Source organism: Capricornis sumatraensis, chromosome 10 (assembly GCF_032405125.1).
Source record: "Capricornis sumatraensis isolate serow.1 chromosome 10, serow.2, whole genome shotgun sequence".
Taxonomy (NCBI): Eukaryota; Metazoa; Chordata; class Mammalia; order Artiodactyla; family Bovidae; genus Capricornis; species Capricornis sumatraensis.
This window is the reverse complement of record NC_091078.1, coordinates 3,465,470-3,483,967: the sequence shown is the minus strand read 5'-3', so window position 1 is coordinate 3,483,967 and position 18,498 is coordinate 3,465,470. Positions and strand designations below refer to the sequence as shown.

Here is an 18,498-nt window from a genome sequence, read left to right as displayed (position 1 = left end):
GAACTCCGCAAACTCTCCAAGAGGAAGGGCTGTCCGGGCCCCCAGATAAGGGAGATACAAGCAGGTGGTAGTGGGCTAAGGTGAGCATGTGGGAGCCGGGAGGATCTTCCCATCCAGCCCCTCCCAGCTTTTGGCCCAGGGGCTACAGAGAGTCCTGGGGGTGGTCTCTGGGGCTGTGTTTGGAATTGGGGTGCAGTTGTAAGCCTCTGCCTCCGCCTCGCTTGTACAGCACCCATGTGAGCAGACTGGTCAGGAGTCCCCAAACCCTACTGCTTTCTCAAGTATAGCCCCCGACTAGGTGACCTGACTGGTTTTTGCCCTAGCTTCCTCAAAAGGGAAAGAAGACGAGAAGAGACCCTCAGCATTGTGATGAGAGTCAGCACGCGTAACAGAGAAGTCGAGGGGGCTGTTCTTGTCTTGTTATTGATCAAGGAACTATTTTGGCGATTCTAAACGTCTTTGCCTGATGTATGTGTTGCAAATTTTCCTCCTAGTCTGTGGCTTGCCTTTTTTTGACCTTAACGGTGTCTTTTGAAGATTAAAAGTTCCTATTTTTGATAGATTCCAATTTATCAATTTTTTATTTTCTGATTCTTACCCTTGGTGCCATATTTAAGAAATCCTTGCTTATTCGAAGGTCACCAGTTTTTCTTCAGTATTTTCTAGAAGTTTTAACATTTATAATCCTTTTTGAATTAATTTTTTTGTGGAGCGTGTTAATTTTATTTTATGAGGAAGGGGTCAAGATTTATGTTTTTCCATGTTGATATCCAGTTGATCCTACATTAGTTGTTGAAAAATCTTCCCTGTTCCATCGAATTCCCTTGGCATTAGGTCAGTGATTAACCACACGCGTGCGGGCCTATTTCTGTGCTCTCTGCTCCGCTGCCTCCATTTGTGTGTCTTTTCCACCAGTGCCACGCTGTCCTGGTTGCTAGAGTTTACTGTATGTCTTGAAATCATGTAGTGTAAACCTTGTAACTTTGTTATTGTTCATCAAAATTATTTCCGTTATTCTAGTTCCATTGATTGGAGAAGGCGATGGCACCCCACTCCAGTACTCTTGCCTGGAAAATCCCATGGATGGAGGAGCCTGGTGGGCTGCAGTCCATGGGGTCGCAAAGAGTCGGACACGACGGAGCGACTTCACTTCCACTTTTCACTTTCATGCATTGGAGAAGGAAATGGCAACCCACTCCAGTGTTCTTGCCTGGAGAATCCCAGGGACGGTGGAGCCTGGTGGGCTGCCGTCTATGGGGTCGGACACGACTGAAGTGACTTAGCAGCAGCAGCAGCAGCACTTCCACTGATTACCCATATAAATTTTAGATTCTGATATATTTTTTTTAAGAATCAGACAATTTATTTGAATTGAACTGAAGCTATAAATCAGTAGGGGGAACAATTGACATCAAAACTGAGACTTCCAGTCTATGAAAATGGTATATATCCATTTAGGAGAACTGAGATTAGGAAAATTCTCTTATATTCCTAGTATTTCAAGAATAAAAAAATAATGAACAGATGTTAAATATTGTCAGATGCATCTATTAAGATGACCATGATTTTTGTTTTTTAGTTTGTTAACACTAAACAAACTAGTGGCTTGTTGATTACACTGATTGGTTTTCTAATGATTAACCAACCTTGTGTTTGTGAGATAAGCCTCCGTTGGTCATGATGTATTATTGTGTTAAATGCTGTTGAATTCAATTTTGGAGGATTTTTGCACGTTCATGAATATCCGTATGTAGTCCTTTTTATTTGGCTTTGGTTTCTAGGTAAAGCTGACCTTATTAAATGAGTTCAAAAACATTTCTATTTCTCAATTTTTCTATTTTGTGGATCAGTTCTTGTAGTATTGGTATTATTTTAAGTAATTAAGGCTCTAAGAAGTATTTCTCTAGGTAAGGAAGGAGGGCTGGTTCTGTTTATTCCTTATCCCTACTTCCCAACAGAGCATTCTCACAGTTTTGTGCCATGACAGGGAAACTATAACTGAAGTCCCAGGATAAATAATCACTCCAGCTGTTAATCACTCGCATAAGAAGTGTGCACTGCCCCCGAACAACATTGCCTGATGGGAAGGCAGAAGAGAACCAGAGTAACTGTGGGTGCAGCTCCCATTGTCACCTCCAGGGGGCGCTGTGTGTCAGGCTATAAGCCTGGCGGGGCCAGGTGCGGTGGGGGAGGTGATTTGAATTGGAATTAGTTCGGAGATGTGTGTGGGGGGGGGGGGGTGGGAGGGGAAGGTTCTCAGAGTGACCGAGGTCCTAGGAGCAGTGGGATATCACCCACATGCTTTCTCTGCAGGCAGGGAACCTCTAGGAAGCAAGGCTGTCTAGCCTCTTCCCTGCATCAAATATTTTCTGTGCAGTGCCGGCAGAAATTCAAGTTTATAGACAGCCAGAGTAAGTTGTGGCTGAACCCGCCTAGAAACTGTGCAGGGCCTAAAGAGGTTCTGGGAATGAATGCTTTTCTTTCTTTCTTTTTAGTTTTTCACAAATAAGTAAGATTTCTTTTAAATTAAATCCGCACCGAGTCTATGCCTAAGCAGTCACTGTTATCAGAGGTAAAACCGTGAGAGCAGTGAACAAGCGTCAAACGGGCTTCTTGCCGCCTTCAGTCGGCGAGGCCTCGTGCAGTATTTGCTCATGATGATGCCTTCACTCACAGGTCTTGTTCACATCCTGCTTCTAAGACGATTTCTCCTAAACCACTCTTTCTCCTGTGTTATGGGGGAGGATGCTGGGGCTTGGAGGAATAATGGGCCTTGCCCAGAATCACAGCACTCAGGAGCAGTGGATTGACTGAAGGAAGGGATACTGTCATCCTCTGAAGATTCTGCACACGCTTACCTGGGCTTTGGTCCCTGACTATATGTCATAATCCCAGGCGTGGACTTGTGGTGGGAGGTGGGGGGTAGGAACACGATCAAGGCCTAGATTCCCTCTGGCTTTGGTAACTCCACCAATGCCATGTCTCCGGAACTCCAGGGCAGTCTGCTGGAGGCTTGGGTGAAGCTTGAACCCAGCAGGGGGATCACCATCCCCTATTCCATGGGAATCCACAGGATAAGATGGCGTGACATAGATGAATGGGAACGGTGAATGGAACATAGCCTTGGAAATCTAAGAGCAGATCCACCTGGCAGGCTGGGAACAGGTTGCAGGGCACACCTTGGAGGGCTTGGGGATCTGCTCAGGTTACTCGGCTCAGCTGTTCCCAACCTCTGGTGTCCCCTGAGCATATCTTTTCCCAAAGAGGGCTGCCTCCTGCCCTCTCCTGTTCATTCCTCTCTCTCTCTCCTCCTATCACCTTCCCAAGCCACTAAGCAAAGATTTTCCTTTTAGCTCTCTCTGAAAGCTTGGCAGCTAGCATCCTTCATCTTACAACCCTATCAGCTTTTGCTCAGTGGTGCTCTTTGGCCTGGTTTACCTGTAGTCTAACCTTCCCAGGACATCTTGCCCCGGGTGGCCTCGCCTTGTGTCTGGAGTCACCAGTACATTGCTGGTGAGCAGGGCCTGCCCTCCAGATGCTGACCTCACTTTTCCTCCATGACTTAACCATTCTTGCATTTTCCACCTAGGTTCATGAGACATGTCATTACATGTATAAGCCCCAATAATTAACAGGTTTCAGGATTTTCTCCATGAGACAGACCCCTGGGTCCAGGCAAATCAAGGAAGTAGAGAGTTGTCTTTGCAGTTCCCAAATATATGGTTACATTTCAGGTTTGAGTGCCCAGCACCAGGGGACCTCTGGTGTGTGTGCCTGGGAAGAGGACATGCAGGGAGAGGTGACTCTTGCTTCCAACCCAGGCACAGGCAGGAAGGCCAAAGAGATTGGCAGAGCACGGGGAAAAATGAAGAGGGGGCATTGAAAAGACAACGAGGAAAGAAATGGAGATTTCAGGGTGAAAGAGAATAACAGAAGGTAGCGGAGTGGCTCTAATATTTTTCTAAGCATTACTCAGAAAGAGAAGCAAGACCTCAATAAACTTTTTCTAAGCACCCGGGAAGCGTTTGCACTTTGGGGGTTATAAGCAAGGACATAAAGACTCAGTGGCCACCGAAGTGACTGTGAACCAGTGAGTGACCTGGTCAGGACGGGAGCCCAGGGTAGGCAATCCCACACCTGGTGTGCTCCCAGCCAACCTGCTACTCCTGACTGCCCTCTGCTATTGGGCCCTCAGATGTCCCTGACTGTGGATACCATATGACCTTTCATCCAAACAGGAGCCCTAGTTATATGTGGATAACATGGATTAACCAGGACCACCCCAGGCAAACCAGGGTGATGGTTACTGAGCCAGAGGAAGAGGCTGGTTAAGCAGCATCTGGCAGGAGCATTTCCAGGCAAAGGAAGGACAGTCTGGGCACCAACCTGGATGACCCCAAGGGCACTGGAGGTGGAGCCCTTTATGGCCCCCAGAATGCAAGCGTGATACTGGGGTCTTGAGAGGACCATGGAGCTCACACCTGTCCAGCAGAGACTTCATTCACACAAGCCCACCCCTCTGTGCCCCTCCCCTCCACCTCCCCCCAGGGAAAGAGGGGCCTGGAGGAAGGAATGGGCAGGGTGTGAGGCTAGGGGACCATCAGGCCCAGGTCTCACACTCAAGAAAGGCCACAGATTAGACATTTGACTTTATTTCCAAGTGAAATTTTGATGCAGGCACAGAAACACCCCACAGGGACTAAAAGATGTCTGTCATCCATCCTTATGATTGAGCAACACTGTCATACTGGGAATTAGTATTTTCTGTAACTCCAGTAATTAAACAATAATGTTTTATTGTGTTTTGGTATTAAAGCTGTTCATTGGTTCCATGTAAACATTTAACACAAGCCATTAAAAAAATATTCTGGGAACTTCAACCAATGGGAATGACCTGGGTCTCTCCAGGCCTTTTATGGGCTCTGCTCTGGCCAGCAATCAGAAGGCCATGGAGTGGAATCTTCACCACTTCCAGAACCTTCCTGCTCCGCCCTCTTCCATGTGTGACTCTGAGAATCAGAGGTCCTCTCTTGCAGTCAGTGGGGATGAAGTCTGGTCCCAAGGCCCAAGCCCAGGACCGGAACTGGATGCACATTACTCAAAACAGCCAGTGAGTGCAGCCAGAGTCAAATGTGGCCAGTAAGGACCTGAGTTCAACAATGGCGGGAGCCCTCACCCCGGGAGACTGGCTGTCATCACCTGAGTACCTGGAGTAAAAGCAAGGATATTGCAAATTCCAAAGCAAGAATGCATTTATTTCAACAAATTCAAATCCAGGTCTTGTCATCCATGGAGTCCTTGTCGGACGGTAGCCCATGGGTTTGTGATGGTGGTGAGCTGGTTATGCTAAGTAACTGCAGAGACACAGGCCATGGGCTGCCCATCCCTCCGGGTAAACTCAGTGCACCCCTGCAAACCATCTTGCAGTCTGAGTCCACGGCAGCAAGGGGCCCTGTATGAATCACTGGTCACACAAGCTCTGTGCCAGTGGGTCAGAGTTCCTCTGGCCACAGCGTACACTGCAGCCTGAGGGCATTCATCCTGCGTTTGCTCCATCCGGCAGCTGGTTTACGGGACAGTTCTCAGTGACTCAGGGGTATCTTCAAACGCACTCGGACACTGAATCAACACAGGCGCAGAGCAGTCAGAACGTACCCTAGATGTGACAAGTAGCCCAGTCATCCTGCTGGGTACTGGTCGGACTTAGTCCAGCTTGTCCCCAGTCCCCACCTCCCAAAGTCTAATTGTCTTCAGTTACCAGGTGACCTGCTAAACTGCAGCAGGGTACTTGGGGAGGCCCTCGGCTTCGGTGACCAACGCACCTGTGGAGATCCCTGGATTGGAATCATGCCATTGACTGTTGCTACTTGAACTGTTGCTATTTGGGCTACTTGAGCCAAAGTTTTGGCTCCCATATGTGTGAACTGGGAGTCAGGACGCCCATCTCATGGGTTGTGGGAATAATGTGCAGTGGGTATGGCACACGGCCCATTCCTTTCGCCTTTGTTCACTGTGGTTATTGGAGTAAATCTGTCCCTCTCACTTGCTTTAATTTCCATTAATCTGTGTGCATCTCCCGTTTAGACTTCTCAGCCTCATTTTTGCTCAGTTTTCTGCTGACTCTGGATTATTCTTTCTCTTGTCCCCATTTCTTCATCTCCCCTCCCACCCCAGCAACCCTTCCAGGCTTTCCTCTTCTCCCCAAACCCTACTGCCCATTGGCATCCCCTCCCCTGTAGTTCAGGCCAGTGGCGTGTGCTTGGGGTGGGCCCCGAGAGGGAGAGCAGGTCTTTACCTCAAGGACCTGGTGGCTCCCCTTCCTTCTCCAGATTGGCAGGCAGGTGGACTTGGTCCCTGTCATGTCCAGCGGGACACAGGGCCTGTCACTAGGAGCCTGTCCACCCTGCCTCCCCCGCCCACAGGCCAGCACTACCTACACCCACACTCTGCCACGCTCATCCCTTCATAGTGGTACTTGAGGGTGGGGACCCCCATGTCATCCTTGTAGAGGATGGAGATGGGGCTCAGCTTGGTGGGCACACAGCAGGCCTTGCCCACCTTCATGGGGAACTTGAGATGCACCAGGGTCTTCACGATGGCATGCTTCGTTGGGGTCACATCGTCAGCCAGGGGGAAGAAGCAGCCACCTTTACATTCAAAGGCATCATACTCCTTGGGCGCAATGATCCAGCTGTCCCAGCCGATGTCCTCGAAGTTCACCCGCAGGGAGGTCTTTTGACAGTGGCTGTTGGCCCCAGCACTCCTCTTCCGTCTGACCAAAGATGATGCCGTGGGCACGTGGCCTCGCACACCCTGCTCCTCGTCCTTGTTCTCGCCCGCCTCCGCCACAGCGTTCCTGGACAACTTCTTGAGCACACTCTCCTGCTCGTGGCTGATCATCTCCCTGAGCTCCAGCCTGGTCTCCTTGGTCCCGTTGCTGCGGTCATTGGAGAAGACGACAAAGAAGGGCAGGTTTTTGGACCCTGGGGGGACGCTGATATCCAGCTTGTCACAGCCCTTCCTGTGACTCTCCACTGTCACTTCCAGTTTATTTTTGCTCTTGGTGGAGTCTGCCCGGACCCACCGCTTCACAGCACTGGACACCTCAAAGGTCTCCCAGCCCTCATCCCGGATGTCCTGAGACACCAGGAAGGTCTTGGTCCCCCCAGGAGCATCCCAGACCTCAGCTCCATCCAGAACGTCGTAAATGACCATGTTTCCTTTCAGCTCGTGAGAGGAGTCCACGTGGCTCTGACAGGAGACGTAGAGCCGGAGCTCGGCCCTGGTGATCTGCTCATGCCTGGGAATGGAGATATTGAAGAGCAAGATGTGCTTCTGGAAAGGGAAGTCTTCTGTGGTGGCTAAAGAGACAGCATCTGAAATGCAAATACACAGTTGTCTGCCGGGAGGGTCTGTTTTCACAATGCCAAACCTGACACTCGTGGTTTCCATGAAAGGGCACTGGGCATGACACCATCTATCTCTAACAAGTCTCTCTTTGGTTTCCCTCAAGACCTTAATGTAGTAGGGAATTTAAAAGATAGATTTGACATCTTCCAAAGAAAAACAAAGGCAGGAGATGCCTTGCATTGAAGCTGACGGCTCCAGCTGTTTACTGAGCACCTACTATGTGCCCACCTTTGCTTATTTTACTTGTCTCTTCACACTGACCCAGGGAAGAAGATCTAATCATTATTACACTTTTACAGATGTAGAGACTTGGATTTAGTGTGTGCAGCTGCCAAAGTGCACACATCCTGTAAAGATCCTCACTTAAAAAAAGAAAAAGAACCAAATAAACAAAACGTCAAAGCACACTATCAGCCTCAGAGTGCAAATCCTGAGCATACAATATTAAAGGAGCGATCCTAGGAGGGGATGGTGAAATTTTATTACTACAGTGTTAAAAATATCACCTAAATCACGTAGAAAATCATTCAGAATGGTAACTTATGAGCAAAATGAAAGTGGTGTGTTTTTTTTTTTTCAATGTGTGAGGAAAAAATAGATTAACCTCAATGGCTTGGCCATGTTAGACATATATGGAGCTTGCCTTCTAGCCACACAACTGTCTCTCTTCTCACTTCCCTGGCTGACTCCCAGCCATTAGCACATCTCTATTATACCATGGCCTGGTCACAGGAGGGAAGACAAGTTGTGTTTCCTGAGCATCTCCTGTGTGCCAACATGAGCGGGGAATGTGCTGTCATGAAACCTGGCAGCATCTGAAAGTCTAAAATTCCAATCCTTACTCTCTCTCTTCTAGGCTTATGAGCTGGGAGAAGTCCTGAGTCTCTCTGGGCCTTAGTTTCCTCATCTGTAGAATGGGGCTCCATCCTACCACCTCCCCAAGGCTGGTGTGAAGCTTTGACTAGAAGGCACATGAAGCCTCCCCAACGCTGTCCCTGGTTCGCAGCAGGTGCTCAGTCAGGTACTTCTATGTCCTTCCCAGAAACTGTGCCTGCTCCACCGCCCCCAGCACATGGCCTTTCACACAGCTCTCTGCACGCCCTCCCCCAGCCTGGACGAGCTGTTCTCGTTCCCGTACCATGTGTTAAGCCCGCTGTGTCATATGCGAGTAGTGAGCGGGGTCCATGAGCAGTGCATTCACTGCTGGCTGTGCTCTGTGGCACGCCTTGAAAATTGCCAAGGGACCGCATCCGATATCTAGAGAACAAGTGGTCTCTCTGCCCGAGCCACAGTCAGGCTGTTCGTATAATGATCACTGCCTCCACAGCAGCACTGGCCACAGGCAGAGCTGGGATCAGATCAGAGCACTTGCTTCTGGGACACAGGGGGGAGGGGAGCAGGGCGGGGTCACCCCACTGCTGTTGGGAGATGGCTCCCAACACTGGACTCCCAGACTACAGGATTTGGTGATTAGGGCCGGCCAAAGAAGCTCAGCCTTTCCCTAAAGCAGGGGTTACAGACAGGTCCCATGGGCGTAGTGTGATGCTGCCAGTATCTATATTACCTGCAGACTGCATTTAAAAAAATTAAACCCATCTTTTAGAAACAGGACAGGTCCACATTAAATCTAGACTTTTGTTTTCCTTTGAGGCCATCAGGGGCCTTCCTGGTGGCTCAGATGATAAAGAATTCGCCTGCAATGCAGGAGTCCTGGGTTTGATCCTTGGGTTGGGAAGATCCTCAGGAGGAGGGCATGGGAACCCACTCTAGTATTCTTGCCTGGAGAAAGCCCATGGACTGAGGAGTCTGGCAGGCTAAGAGTCAGACATGAGTGAGCAGCTAAGCCCAGCACAGGGGCCATTGGGAAATACAGCTTTGCCAGGCATGCAGCATGACCACAGCATCTTTTAGCTAGGGCATATGGCTAGGAGTCTGCAGGCCTCAAGCTCAGGAGGGAAGAAGTCCTGTGTGCCTGGTTGGTTAGAGGCTGCAACTGCGGAAAAAGCCTGAGCTGTGCAAACAGATGGGACTGGGTCAGAATCCAGCTGCTTAACTAATATGTGAACCGGGAAAGTTCCCTCAGGGTCTGCAAGCCTCGGCTCACTGCTCACAAGATCATGTCACCTACGTGGTGTGAATTAGAGGACATAAGCCCTAAGTTGACATTCGTTATCTTCTAGTCCTACTAAATCAGGGAAATTATTTTATACTTAGAAAATAATTACCTTGTCTTCCAGTGTTTCTCAGAGGAATTTATCTGAATTTTAAACACCTTTTGATGAGTGAGAAATGCAGTCTTTCAGTGTTTAAAAAGACACCTATTAGTCAGAGGCTAAATAAGTTGTCTGTGTCTAAGTAGGAAGGAGACAGGATGGGAAGGGAGGGGGAGGGAAGGGATGGAAGAAAGCCAGCAGGCATTCCTTCAGCACCTACTGTGTTAATGTGGTGCTGGGCCCAGAGAGGGAGAATTTTCTAGAGCAGAGATGTCTGGTAGAACGTTTTGCAATGATGGAATTGTTCTATAGTCTCCATTTCCTATAGGGTAGCTAGGCGTGATTGCTGAGCACTTGCCCCCAAGCTACTGAAACTAACTAAATTATTAACTTTATTGCATTTAAATTAACCTAAATTGAAACGAAGAGTCCCGTGTCTCAAGTGGCCGCCATATCGGGCAGCGCGGCCTTGAACCCACCACTGAGTCCCCCCGCCCCCGCCCGGGGCGCCCCACGGAGCCGACTCTACCTTCCACGCTGAAGCTGCGCACAATGTTTGACGCAGGGGTGGACGTCTTGTCGGTGGTGTATCTGTTGTATAGATCGATCATGTACTGCGGTGGCTCGGCTCGGGTTCTGTCCTGAGAAGGGACCCCACTCAGGTTGAGGTTGCGCAGAAAATCCACCTTCATGTTCTCCAGGAACATCCTCAGGTCGAAGGTGACCCCCTCCTGCTCACCACCGGGCCCCCCTAGCAGGCGGTGGGCATCTCCCCCCGTGGACGGCCGCCCCCGGTTCTCCAGTGGCTTCCCTAGGGCGGAGCAGGCCAGCAGGGAGAGCACAGGCAGAGCCATCCGGAGCGCCCCACGGCCCATCTTGGGAGGCTCTCGCCCTGGTCTGGAGACTGCGGCGGCCGCGGTGTGTTAGCGGGTGGTGCCGGGAGGAGCCCGGAAGGAGCCGGCCTGCATTGTCCGGCCCACAGCTCTGCACGGCGCACCCGGGCCAGTTCACAGGCTCTCGCCCTTCTGCTGTCCCCGAAGTGCCCTGCACTTGTTCTTATCTGGCCCTTGATGCTGTTCAGGCCTCTTATCTAAGGGGGCTCTCTGTTAATGAAGGCTCTATAAACATCTGAGAAACACACAGCGCTAATGGGAAGGACACGGACTGCTGCAAAGAATCCGAGTTTCTCCTTGGGGTTATTGCCCCCTAATTAGGATGGATCCTCTCTCATTTCCTTGCCAGCTCTCAGAAGAATCTTGAGGCAGGGTGACATATGCTCCATCTCCTGGGCCACAGAAGCAAAGAATCCAGGAAAGAAATAAGACCCCAAAGTCCTCCAAATATGGAAACAACAGCACAAAACTCCCAGAAGCCCCTGGGCTGGCCGCTGGGGTGGGGATGGGGGGCTGGTGAGAAGCCTGGTTCCTGTGGTACTGGAGTGTGCACCTGTGGCTCAAGTACTTGGTGCCTCGATTTCCCATTTGTCAAGTGAATTCCTGAGTCTTACAGGTCGTGGGTAAAGGTGGCACATATAATTTAGTGAGGTGGTAGAGACTTTGGAGTCAGACCGGATGTGGGTTCAAATCCCAGCTCGCTCAGCTGTTCTTGCATGCATGACCTGGAGCAAGCCGTTTCACCTTTCTGGGCCTCCACTTCAGAAGAGGGCAGTGAGGACTTAAGGCAATAAGTGCTGACCATCATGGCAGTCACCGCAAGCCCCAGTCGGCTGGGTGGTTGCATTCTGGCTACGGCTTCTCTACCCTGGGTCTGACTGAATGGGAGCTTGGGAGGAATCCCCAGAGGCCCTGCACCTGCCTGGCCTGCTCTCTAGAAACAGCACTTACACAGCAAGGCCTCCTGGCCCTGGCACCCAAGTACAGCTCTGTCAGTGGTCTGGGGGTGATGGTGAGGTCTTGATTCATCCGGGTGGTTGCCTGGGCCACACTTGTCAGGAGAACCATGTGATCTGGGAGGCAACGGAGCAGGGAAGCACTGAGTCCAGGGCATGTCCAGGAGACGTTTCCCCTGCCTGAAGAAGCTGAGAAACCGTGGCCCAGGTGAGCCCTGCTAGGCTTCAGGGTCTGTGTTATTTTACGAATGGCAGCCCCACGCTTAGATCTGTCCATTTCCATTGCATGTGGGTTTGACCATAGCAAAGAATAAGCATAAAATATTCTGGGAGTCTACTGTGAGGAGGATTTTAATGTGAGGTTTTTCCAAGCTGGTGAGGCTTCTGGGGGTGAGGGGTGCAGTGAGCTAAGCAGATTCAGAAAGATGAACAAGGGGCCAGGGCAGGCAGGGTCAGAGATCCCGGGTGTGCATCCAGATTTTCCCCACCCCTAGTGAGGGTGGGCTAAAACCAGGAATCCCCAGTGGCCAGGCCTGGACAGAACTTGCTGTCCCTGTCCTTTGGGGACACTGCCAAGGAGGATGGATGGGAAGGGTGCCGTTTCAGAAGGCCTGCTTGCAGAGCGGATAGGAAGCATGCGGGGCTTTGAGCCAACTCAGCTCAAGAACTCCGAGGCAGGGGAAAGATGAATGGGTGCACGGCCCCCAGAAGGGGGGCTGCAACTTCCCAGCAGGGAGCAGGCTGGGAGGAGCTGGGGAACTAGGCAGACACCGCCCCCCCTACCCAAGGTGCTCCAGTCCCTGGAGGCAGCCCGGAAGCCTGTCATGTTCAAGAAGCGGAGCCGGGGGACTCAGGGGGCAGGGGTGGCTTGAATGTGCTTTTGAAGCCGGAGGAGCTGATCTTCGATGTTTTCTTAAAAACATGGCAGATTGCTATTCTGATGATAAGAGTATTATATATAGTGCAGATAATTTTGGAAATGCAAAGCATTAGAAAGAATGTAAAAATAACCTGCAGTCTCACCATTCTGAGACACATGCAGCTCCACAATCCCCTATTTAAAACTCTTGTAGCCAGGAGGGTTTTGAAGTTCAAGAAGCTTCAGATTTGGGGAAGTAAATACAGTATATGGAGTGTGTACTGTTATATCCCCAGTGGGGACAACATATTGGTATTTCTGCAGTGAAATAAATAAAAACACAAATCTCCTTCCAGGTCAGGTTTTGTCTTGAAAGATTGAAATAAACTTCAGCTTTTCTGATAGTTTTGGATTTGGGGATCTCGGATATAGGACTGCAGACCTGTTTACACACGGGGTCATCACATCCGGTCATGGAGGCTGCACTGTCTGGAGGTCCCGGTCACATAGACTGTGATGAGGATGGCGCCCGCAGACCTGTGCCTCTGTGTGGAATGATCTGCCCCACAAACTCAGAGTATCAGTATGTCCATATCTCCTTCGCTGTTTTCAAGTAATTGTATGAGACCTCCTGATCCACATTACTGGAAGTTCTGCTTTTCTTTCTCAGAGCATCCCTTTTCTGAATTGCCCAGGAGCTCTATAGGTTCATTTAGTCCAAAAGAGATGGAGGGGGGATGGTGTCAGTCCAAATTCTAAGGCTGGAAAGGGAAATAAGGCTGGGATAGAGGTCCTGGAGGGTCCCACCCGCCGTTGCTTCTCACTGACACACAGCTTTGCTGTTGGGGTGGGTCCCACACAGTTTATAGCTGCTGGTGCACAGCTGCTGGGATGGCCTGGCAGATCCTCGTTTCTGCTCAGGTCCCCACGATGTCTCCGATTGGGCACTAAGGTGACAGTTTTCTTAAACATCCTCCCAGGCTTACCCTTTCTCCAGAAGGCACTTGGGGCGGTGGGGTGGGGCAGGTGGCTGGGTGGAGAGAAGAAACCAGCTGTGCTCACACTCTGATCCCATCCTACCCTCTCCCACAGATTTCTAGGTTCTTATGGGGAGTTTCAGTTACCAGGCTGGACTCCCATTTCGCTCAAGGTGAGTTAGAGCCCTTACTACCTCTCTGAATGAACGGGCCTTGGTTCCTCTGGACAGATTCCCTTGACTCTGGGTCTTAGGGAACAAGGTTTGGGTCTTGTTTTGTCTTTCCCAGATGACAACCTAGGATTGTAAATCAGATCCTCTCTTCCCGTGTCAAAAGGACCCCCTCTCTTCCCTGCCGCCTGCTTGCCTCAGGGAAGGGCTGCCTTAACTGCACCACAAGGATCTTATTTCTGCTCCTCTCTCCTTTTTCTCCTCCCTCAAGCAGTTTACTCTGTGATCTAGCAATTCTATTTCTGTATATATAGCCAAAAGAATGGAAAGTAGGGTCTCAAAAAGATCTTTGCAAACACATGTTCATAGCAGTATTACTCACAATAGCCAAAGGGTAGAAACAACCCTAGTGTCTACTGATCCATGAGTGGGTAAACAAAATGTAGTACATCCACCCAGTGGGATATTATTCAGCCTTAAAAAGGAAGGGAATTCTGACACGTGCCACCACATGGAGGAATCGTGAAGATTTGCTAGATACAATAAGCCAGTCACAAAAGGATAAATATTGTATGATCCCGCTTATACGAAGTACTTAAGAGTAGTGAAATGTATAGAGATTAGAGAGTAGAATGGTGGTTGCCAGGGGCTGGGGGTGGTTAACTGTGATACAGCTGCCTCCAGGGGGTCAGGAGCCCCTTCCGTCACAAGAGGCTTGACCTCTCAAGTTCCACACTCACTCACTTATTGCTCAGAGGAGTGAAAGCAGCCCAACTTTGAGGTTCTAAGGAGAGAGCATGAACCAGGCAGAGTGGCAGCTCTGTCACTTCCCAGCTCCACGCCTCAACTTCTTGAGATCCTGCTTACTCCTGGCACTTTGAACTGTGCGCAAGTGGTCAGCAAATTTGTTAGAACAGTGGTTCTTTGCCCAAGTGGTCAGCAAATTCATTAGAACAGTGGTTCTTAAAATGTGGTCCCTGGACCATTGCAGTAGCAGCACCTGGGAACTGGTTTAAAAATGTGAAGTCTTTCCCCAAATCAAAAGCTCTGATTCAGCCCAGCAAGCTAGTCAAGCTCTCCAGGTGATTCTGATCATTCAAATTTGCACATTGGCTTTGATAAAAGAGGAAATTCATATGAGCCTTCCAAGAGATCAACATGTGTATACTGCCTGGCATTTGGCATGTAGTGGATGCTAAATAACCAAATGAAGAAACAGTTCCTTCATTCCTCTGCTCACCCCCCCTCTACATACGCAAACAAGACTGCCAGGAGAGATTGCAGGAATCTAGGATTGGATTAGACTTGAGTAAGAAGGAAAAGTGGTCCAAAGCTTGAAAGAGCACCATCATCTTAGACACTAGAAGAGAGGAGGAGAGTTGGAAATCTCAGAAGCGCCGGTTTATCAGTGAAGGAGATTTTATGTTTCCCGATTTTGGTAAAAGGAAATAGCTTTTGGCTCTAATTTCAATATTTTGGTGCACAGCTTGGAGTCAGAGCTGCCAAAGTGGTTCTGCCCTCCTCATTTTCCTGAAGAAACCCACTCCAGCCCTCCTTGGCACATGCTGCCATCAAGCTGGTGCTTCAGCGGCTTTATGCCGCTGGCTCAGTCCAGTCTCCCATCCCGGTGGAGCCACCGCTGCTCCTGTCCACTCCTCTGCCCCTGGAGTCTCTTCCTCACTCCCTCACCCAGACTTCTTCAGGCTCTTCATCATGGTCCTGTCTCTGTCTTGGCCACAGAAGGAGCCTGAGTTACAGGCTGTAGCTCTGCTGACATTTTAAGAGTGATTGAGACATGCAGAGGCACCTATTGGGATGCCCCAGCAAGACGTCTGGTAGCATCCAGACTCACTCTCCCCTCTTTCAGAATAAAAGGGTTGTACCCGAAGTTTTCCAAAGGTTTCTTCCAGCGTTACTATTTTCAGCTCACAGCTGTACTGTCGTTCAGTTGCACAGGAACTAAGGCTCTACTCTTTCAGAGGATGTATAACTTCAGGATTAGGGCTCAGTGGCAGCCCACCACATTGCTCCCTCCAGACAGACCCAGGTGTAGTTAAGTGAATTCAAGGACTACGCACATCTGGGCTGTGTGCTAGGACCTCTTGCTCCTGTGATCCTGTGATGTTGATATATATAGAGAGAGAGGGGAAAAAAGTTTTCATATTTACGTTTCTTTTTAAACCTTGCTTTATTGTAAGGCCACTCAGTACCATTGAGACAACCCTAGTAGGCTGGAGGTGGGGGGAGGTGGAGGGGCACCGCTGGCTGGGAAGCTGGGAAGCAGCACCAACCACGTTGGCCTTGAACCTGTCAGCCTTGCTTGCTGCTAAGTCACTTCAGTCGTGTTCGACTCTGTGCAACCCCATAGACGGCAGCCCACCAGGCTCCCCCGTCCCTGGGATTCTCCAGGCAAGAACACAGGAGTGGGTTGCCATTTCCTTCTCCAGTGCACGAAAGGGAAAAGTGAAAGTGAAGTCACTGAGTCGTGTCCGACTCTTTGCGACCTCATGGACTGCAGCCCACCAGGCTCCTCTGTCCATGGGATTCTCCAGGCAAGAGTATTGGAGTTGGGTGCCATTGCCTTTTCCGGTCAGCCTTGCATATCAAAGCCTATATCACCTGTGATCTTGCTAAGACATTGGTAGCCATATTACTTACCTGTTTTGAGCCAGTTTTTCTAAAGCACCAACTGGGGAGTCAGTTGCAAGGTTGCCATGTGGCTGGAGATACCCTATCCAAGCTGCACGGCACTTTGTGAACATGAGGGGTCCCTGCTGACCCTAGTTCCTTTCATCCCACAGCAAAATCATCACCACTGGGTACCATCCATCCCGGCCAAGCACAACGCCCCTGTCCATGGCTGACACAGGGCTGAGCCTCCCAGCCTTCTCCCTCCACCCCTGTAATCCAGAAATGAGGGCACAGGGAAGTTGCAGGCTTTCACAGTGACCTCAGAGATCTCCCAGAAACAGCAAATGCCAGAAAGAGTAATATGGAACTATTATGCTGCTGCTGCTGCTGCTGCTAAGTCGCTTCAGTTGTGTCCAACTCTGTGCGACCCCATAGACGGCAGCCCACCAGGCTCCCCCATCCCTGGGATTCTCTAGGCAAGAATATTGGAGTGGGTTGCCATTTCCTTCTCCAATGCATGAAAGTGAAAAGTCAAAGTGAAGTCACTCAGTCGTGTCCGACTCTTAGCGACCCCATGGACTGCAGCCTACCAGACTCCTCTGTTCATTGGATTTTCCAGGCAAGTGTACTGGAGTGGTATTATAGGACACCCCAAATTTCCTAAGAAATGGTATAGAACACCCCATCTTTCCTAAGAAATGGAAAGGAAGCAGTTGGATGAGGAAAAAAATGAGGGGGAGAAAGGAAAAGGAAGACTCTAATATTGAGGGAAAAAAAGGCATTTGGAACTTTATCAAGCCCTAATGTTTTTACTTATTTTGCTAGTAATTTATATCCTGTCATATTTCAAAAAGGATTAGACATGGCAAACCAAGCCATAACCAATTTGCAGGCCAGTTTGAGACATCCCAGCCATCCAGTGAATGAATCATTTAGTCCCAGCACAAGTCCTGCAGGAATAAGGCAGTGTGTGCCTTAAGGACCACCCCCCTTGCCTCACCTGATCTCTGCCAAGAGGTAGGGCCATGTGCCCAGGGCAGCTGTTCACACACATGTCCCACGGCCATTTGGAGCACCTCAGAGTGGATGCTCAGCAGATGCTGCTGGGCTCCAGCCAGGTGTGTCCAGTATTTTCACTAGTAAACATCTTTGCCGCAAGCAGCTTTGCAACACAACTAATTGGCCGTAAGGCCATTTTGCCTTTAAAAAAAAAAAAATGCTTGACAGTTATATTACACTAGAAAATGATAACACATCGGTTTTTGCAAACTCTTGGTTGAATTAATCTAAGCCAGATTTCATTAAAGATTTTCACCATTTTCCAAAAACTTCTACTCATCAGGAATCACATAAAAGTCTCTTTTGTGGAGAGGGATAGGAGGAGCTTGATTCTTCTTTTGCCTCCAACTTCTAACACTGCATGATAAATTTGGTAAAGATGGCCTGAGAGAACAAGCTGTCATATCTAGATTAGCTTCAGAATCCATCATTAATGTTCTCGAAGACTGTTGTGAATTAGTAGCTGCCTCCTCTATATTTTTGAAAGCTTGGCAAACTTTTGTTTTTGGTGTTTTATTTTTTGCAGGTTTTTTAAACTTGATTTTATTGGAGTATAGTTGCTTTAAATGTTGTTGCTGTACAGCAAACTGAATCAGCTGCACGTATACCTATGTCCACTCTTTTTAAGATTTCCCTCCATTTAGGTGGACACAGCATTGAATAGAGTTCTCTGTGCTATGCAATAAGTTCTCATTAGTTATCTATTTTATACATAGCAGTGTCCACACATTTAGTCAATACTAATCTGCTAATTCAGCCCACCCCCCTTCCCCCCTTGTAACCATAGGTTTGAGCTATATATCTATGACTCTATTTCTGTTTTGCAGATAAGTTCATCTGTACCATTTCCCTAGATTCCACATAGTAAACTTTTGGTTTTGATGGGTGAGAGGTATGACGGCTCCCAGAAGACTCTGTACAAACTGATCTATTATTTACTGTAATGGAACTGCCACCAGCTATTTTATCTTCAATGGCAAAATGGTCTCATGGCCAACTAGTTGTGTGGCAAAAATGCTTTTGAAGAAACTGCTTGCAGCAAAGATATTTACGGGGAAAATACTTGGACCCCAACCCAGGTACCCTCAGCCCCTCTTACCTGTTCTGTGTTCTCTTCGGCGTAGGTTGATTTGTCTCCAGGGGCTGTGGTTGCAGCCTTCTTCAGAGGCTCCCAGGCTTCCTAAGCCACCATGGCTGATTCTGCAGAGGGCCAGAGAACTGGGACTTTCCACCTCTCCACCGGCGGTAGGCTGGGGGGGGGGTGGTCTGAACGTCCAGCCTTCTGGCCTCAAAGCTGGACTGACACAGAGGTATAGCTTAAATGCAAGAG

At 49.3% G+C, this 18,498-nt stretch overlaps 1 protein-coding gene across 1 annotated transcript; it reads right to left on the bottom strand.

Moving 5' to 3' along the window:
• Positions 1-4,774: 4,774 nt before the first annotated feature.
• GDF2 (growth differentiation factor 2) lies at positions 4,775-10,658 on the bottom strand. The gene is made up of 2 exons (XM_068982121.1): positions 10,153-10,658; positions 4,775-7,376 (listed from the first exon to the last, which is right to left on the bottom strand). Exons 1-2 carry the CDS (start codon positions 10,496-10,498, stop codon positions 6,430-6,432), a joined length of 1,293 nt encoding a protein of 430 aa, XP_068838222.1. The 5' UTR covers positions 10,499-10,658; the 3' UTR covers positions 4,775-6,429.
• Positions 10,659-18,498: the final 7,840 nt, after the last annotated feature.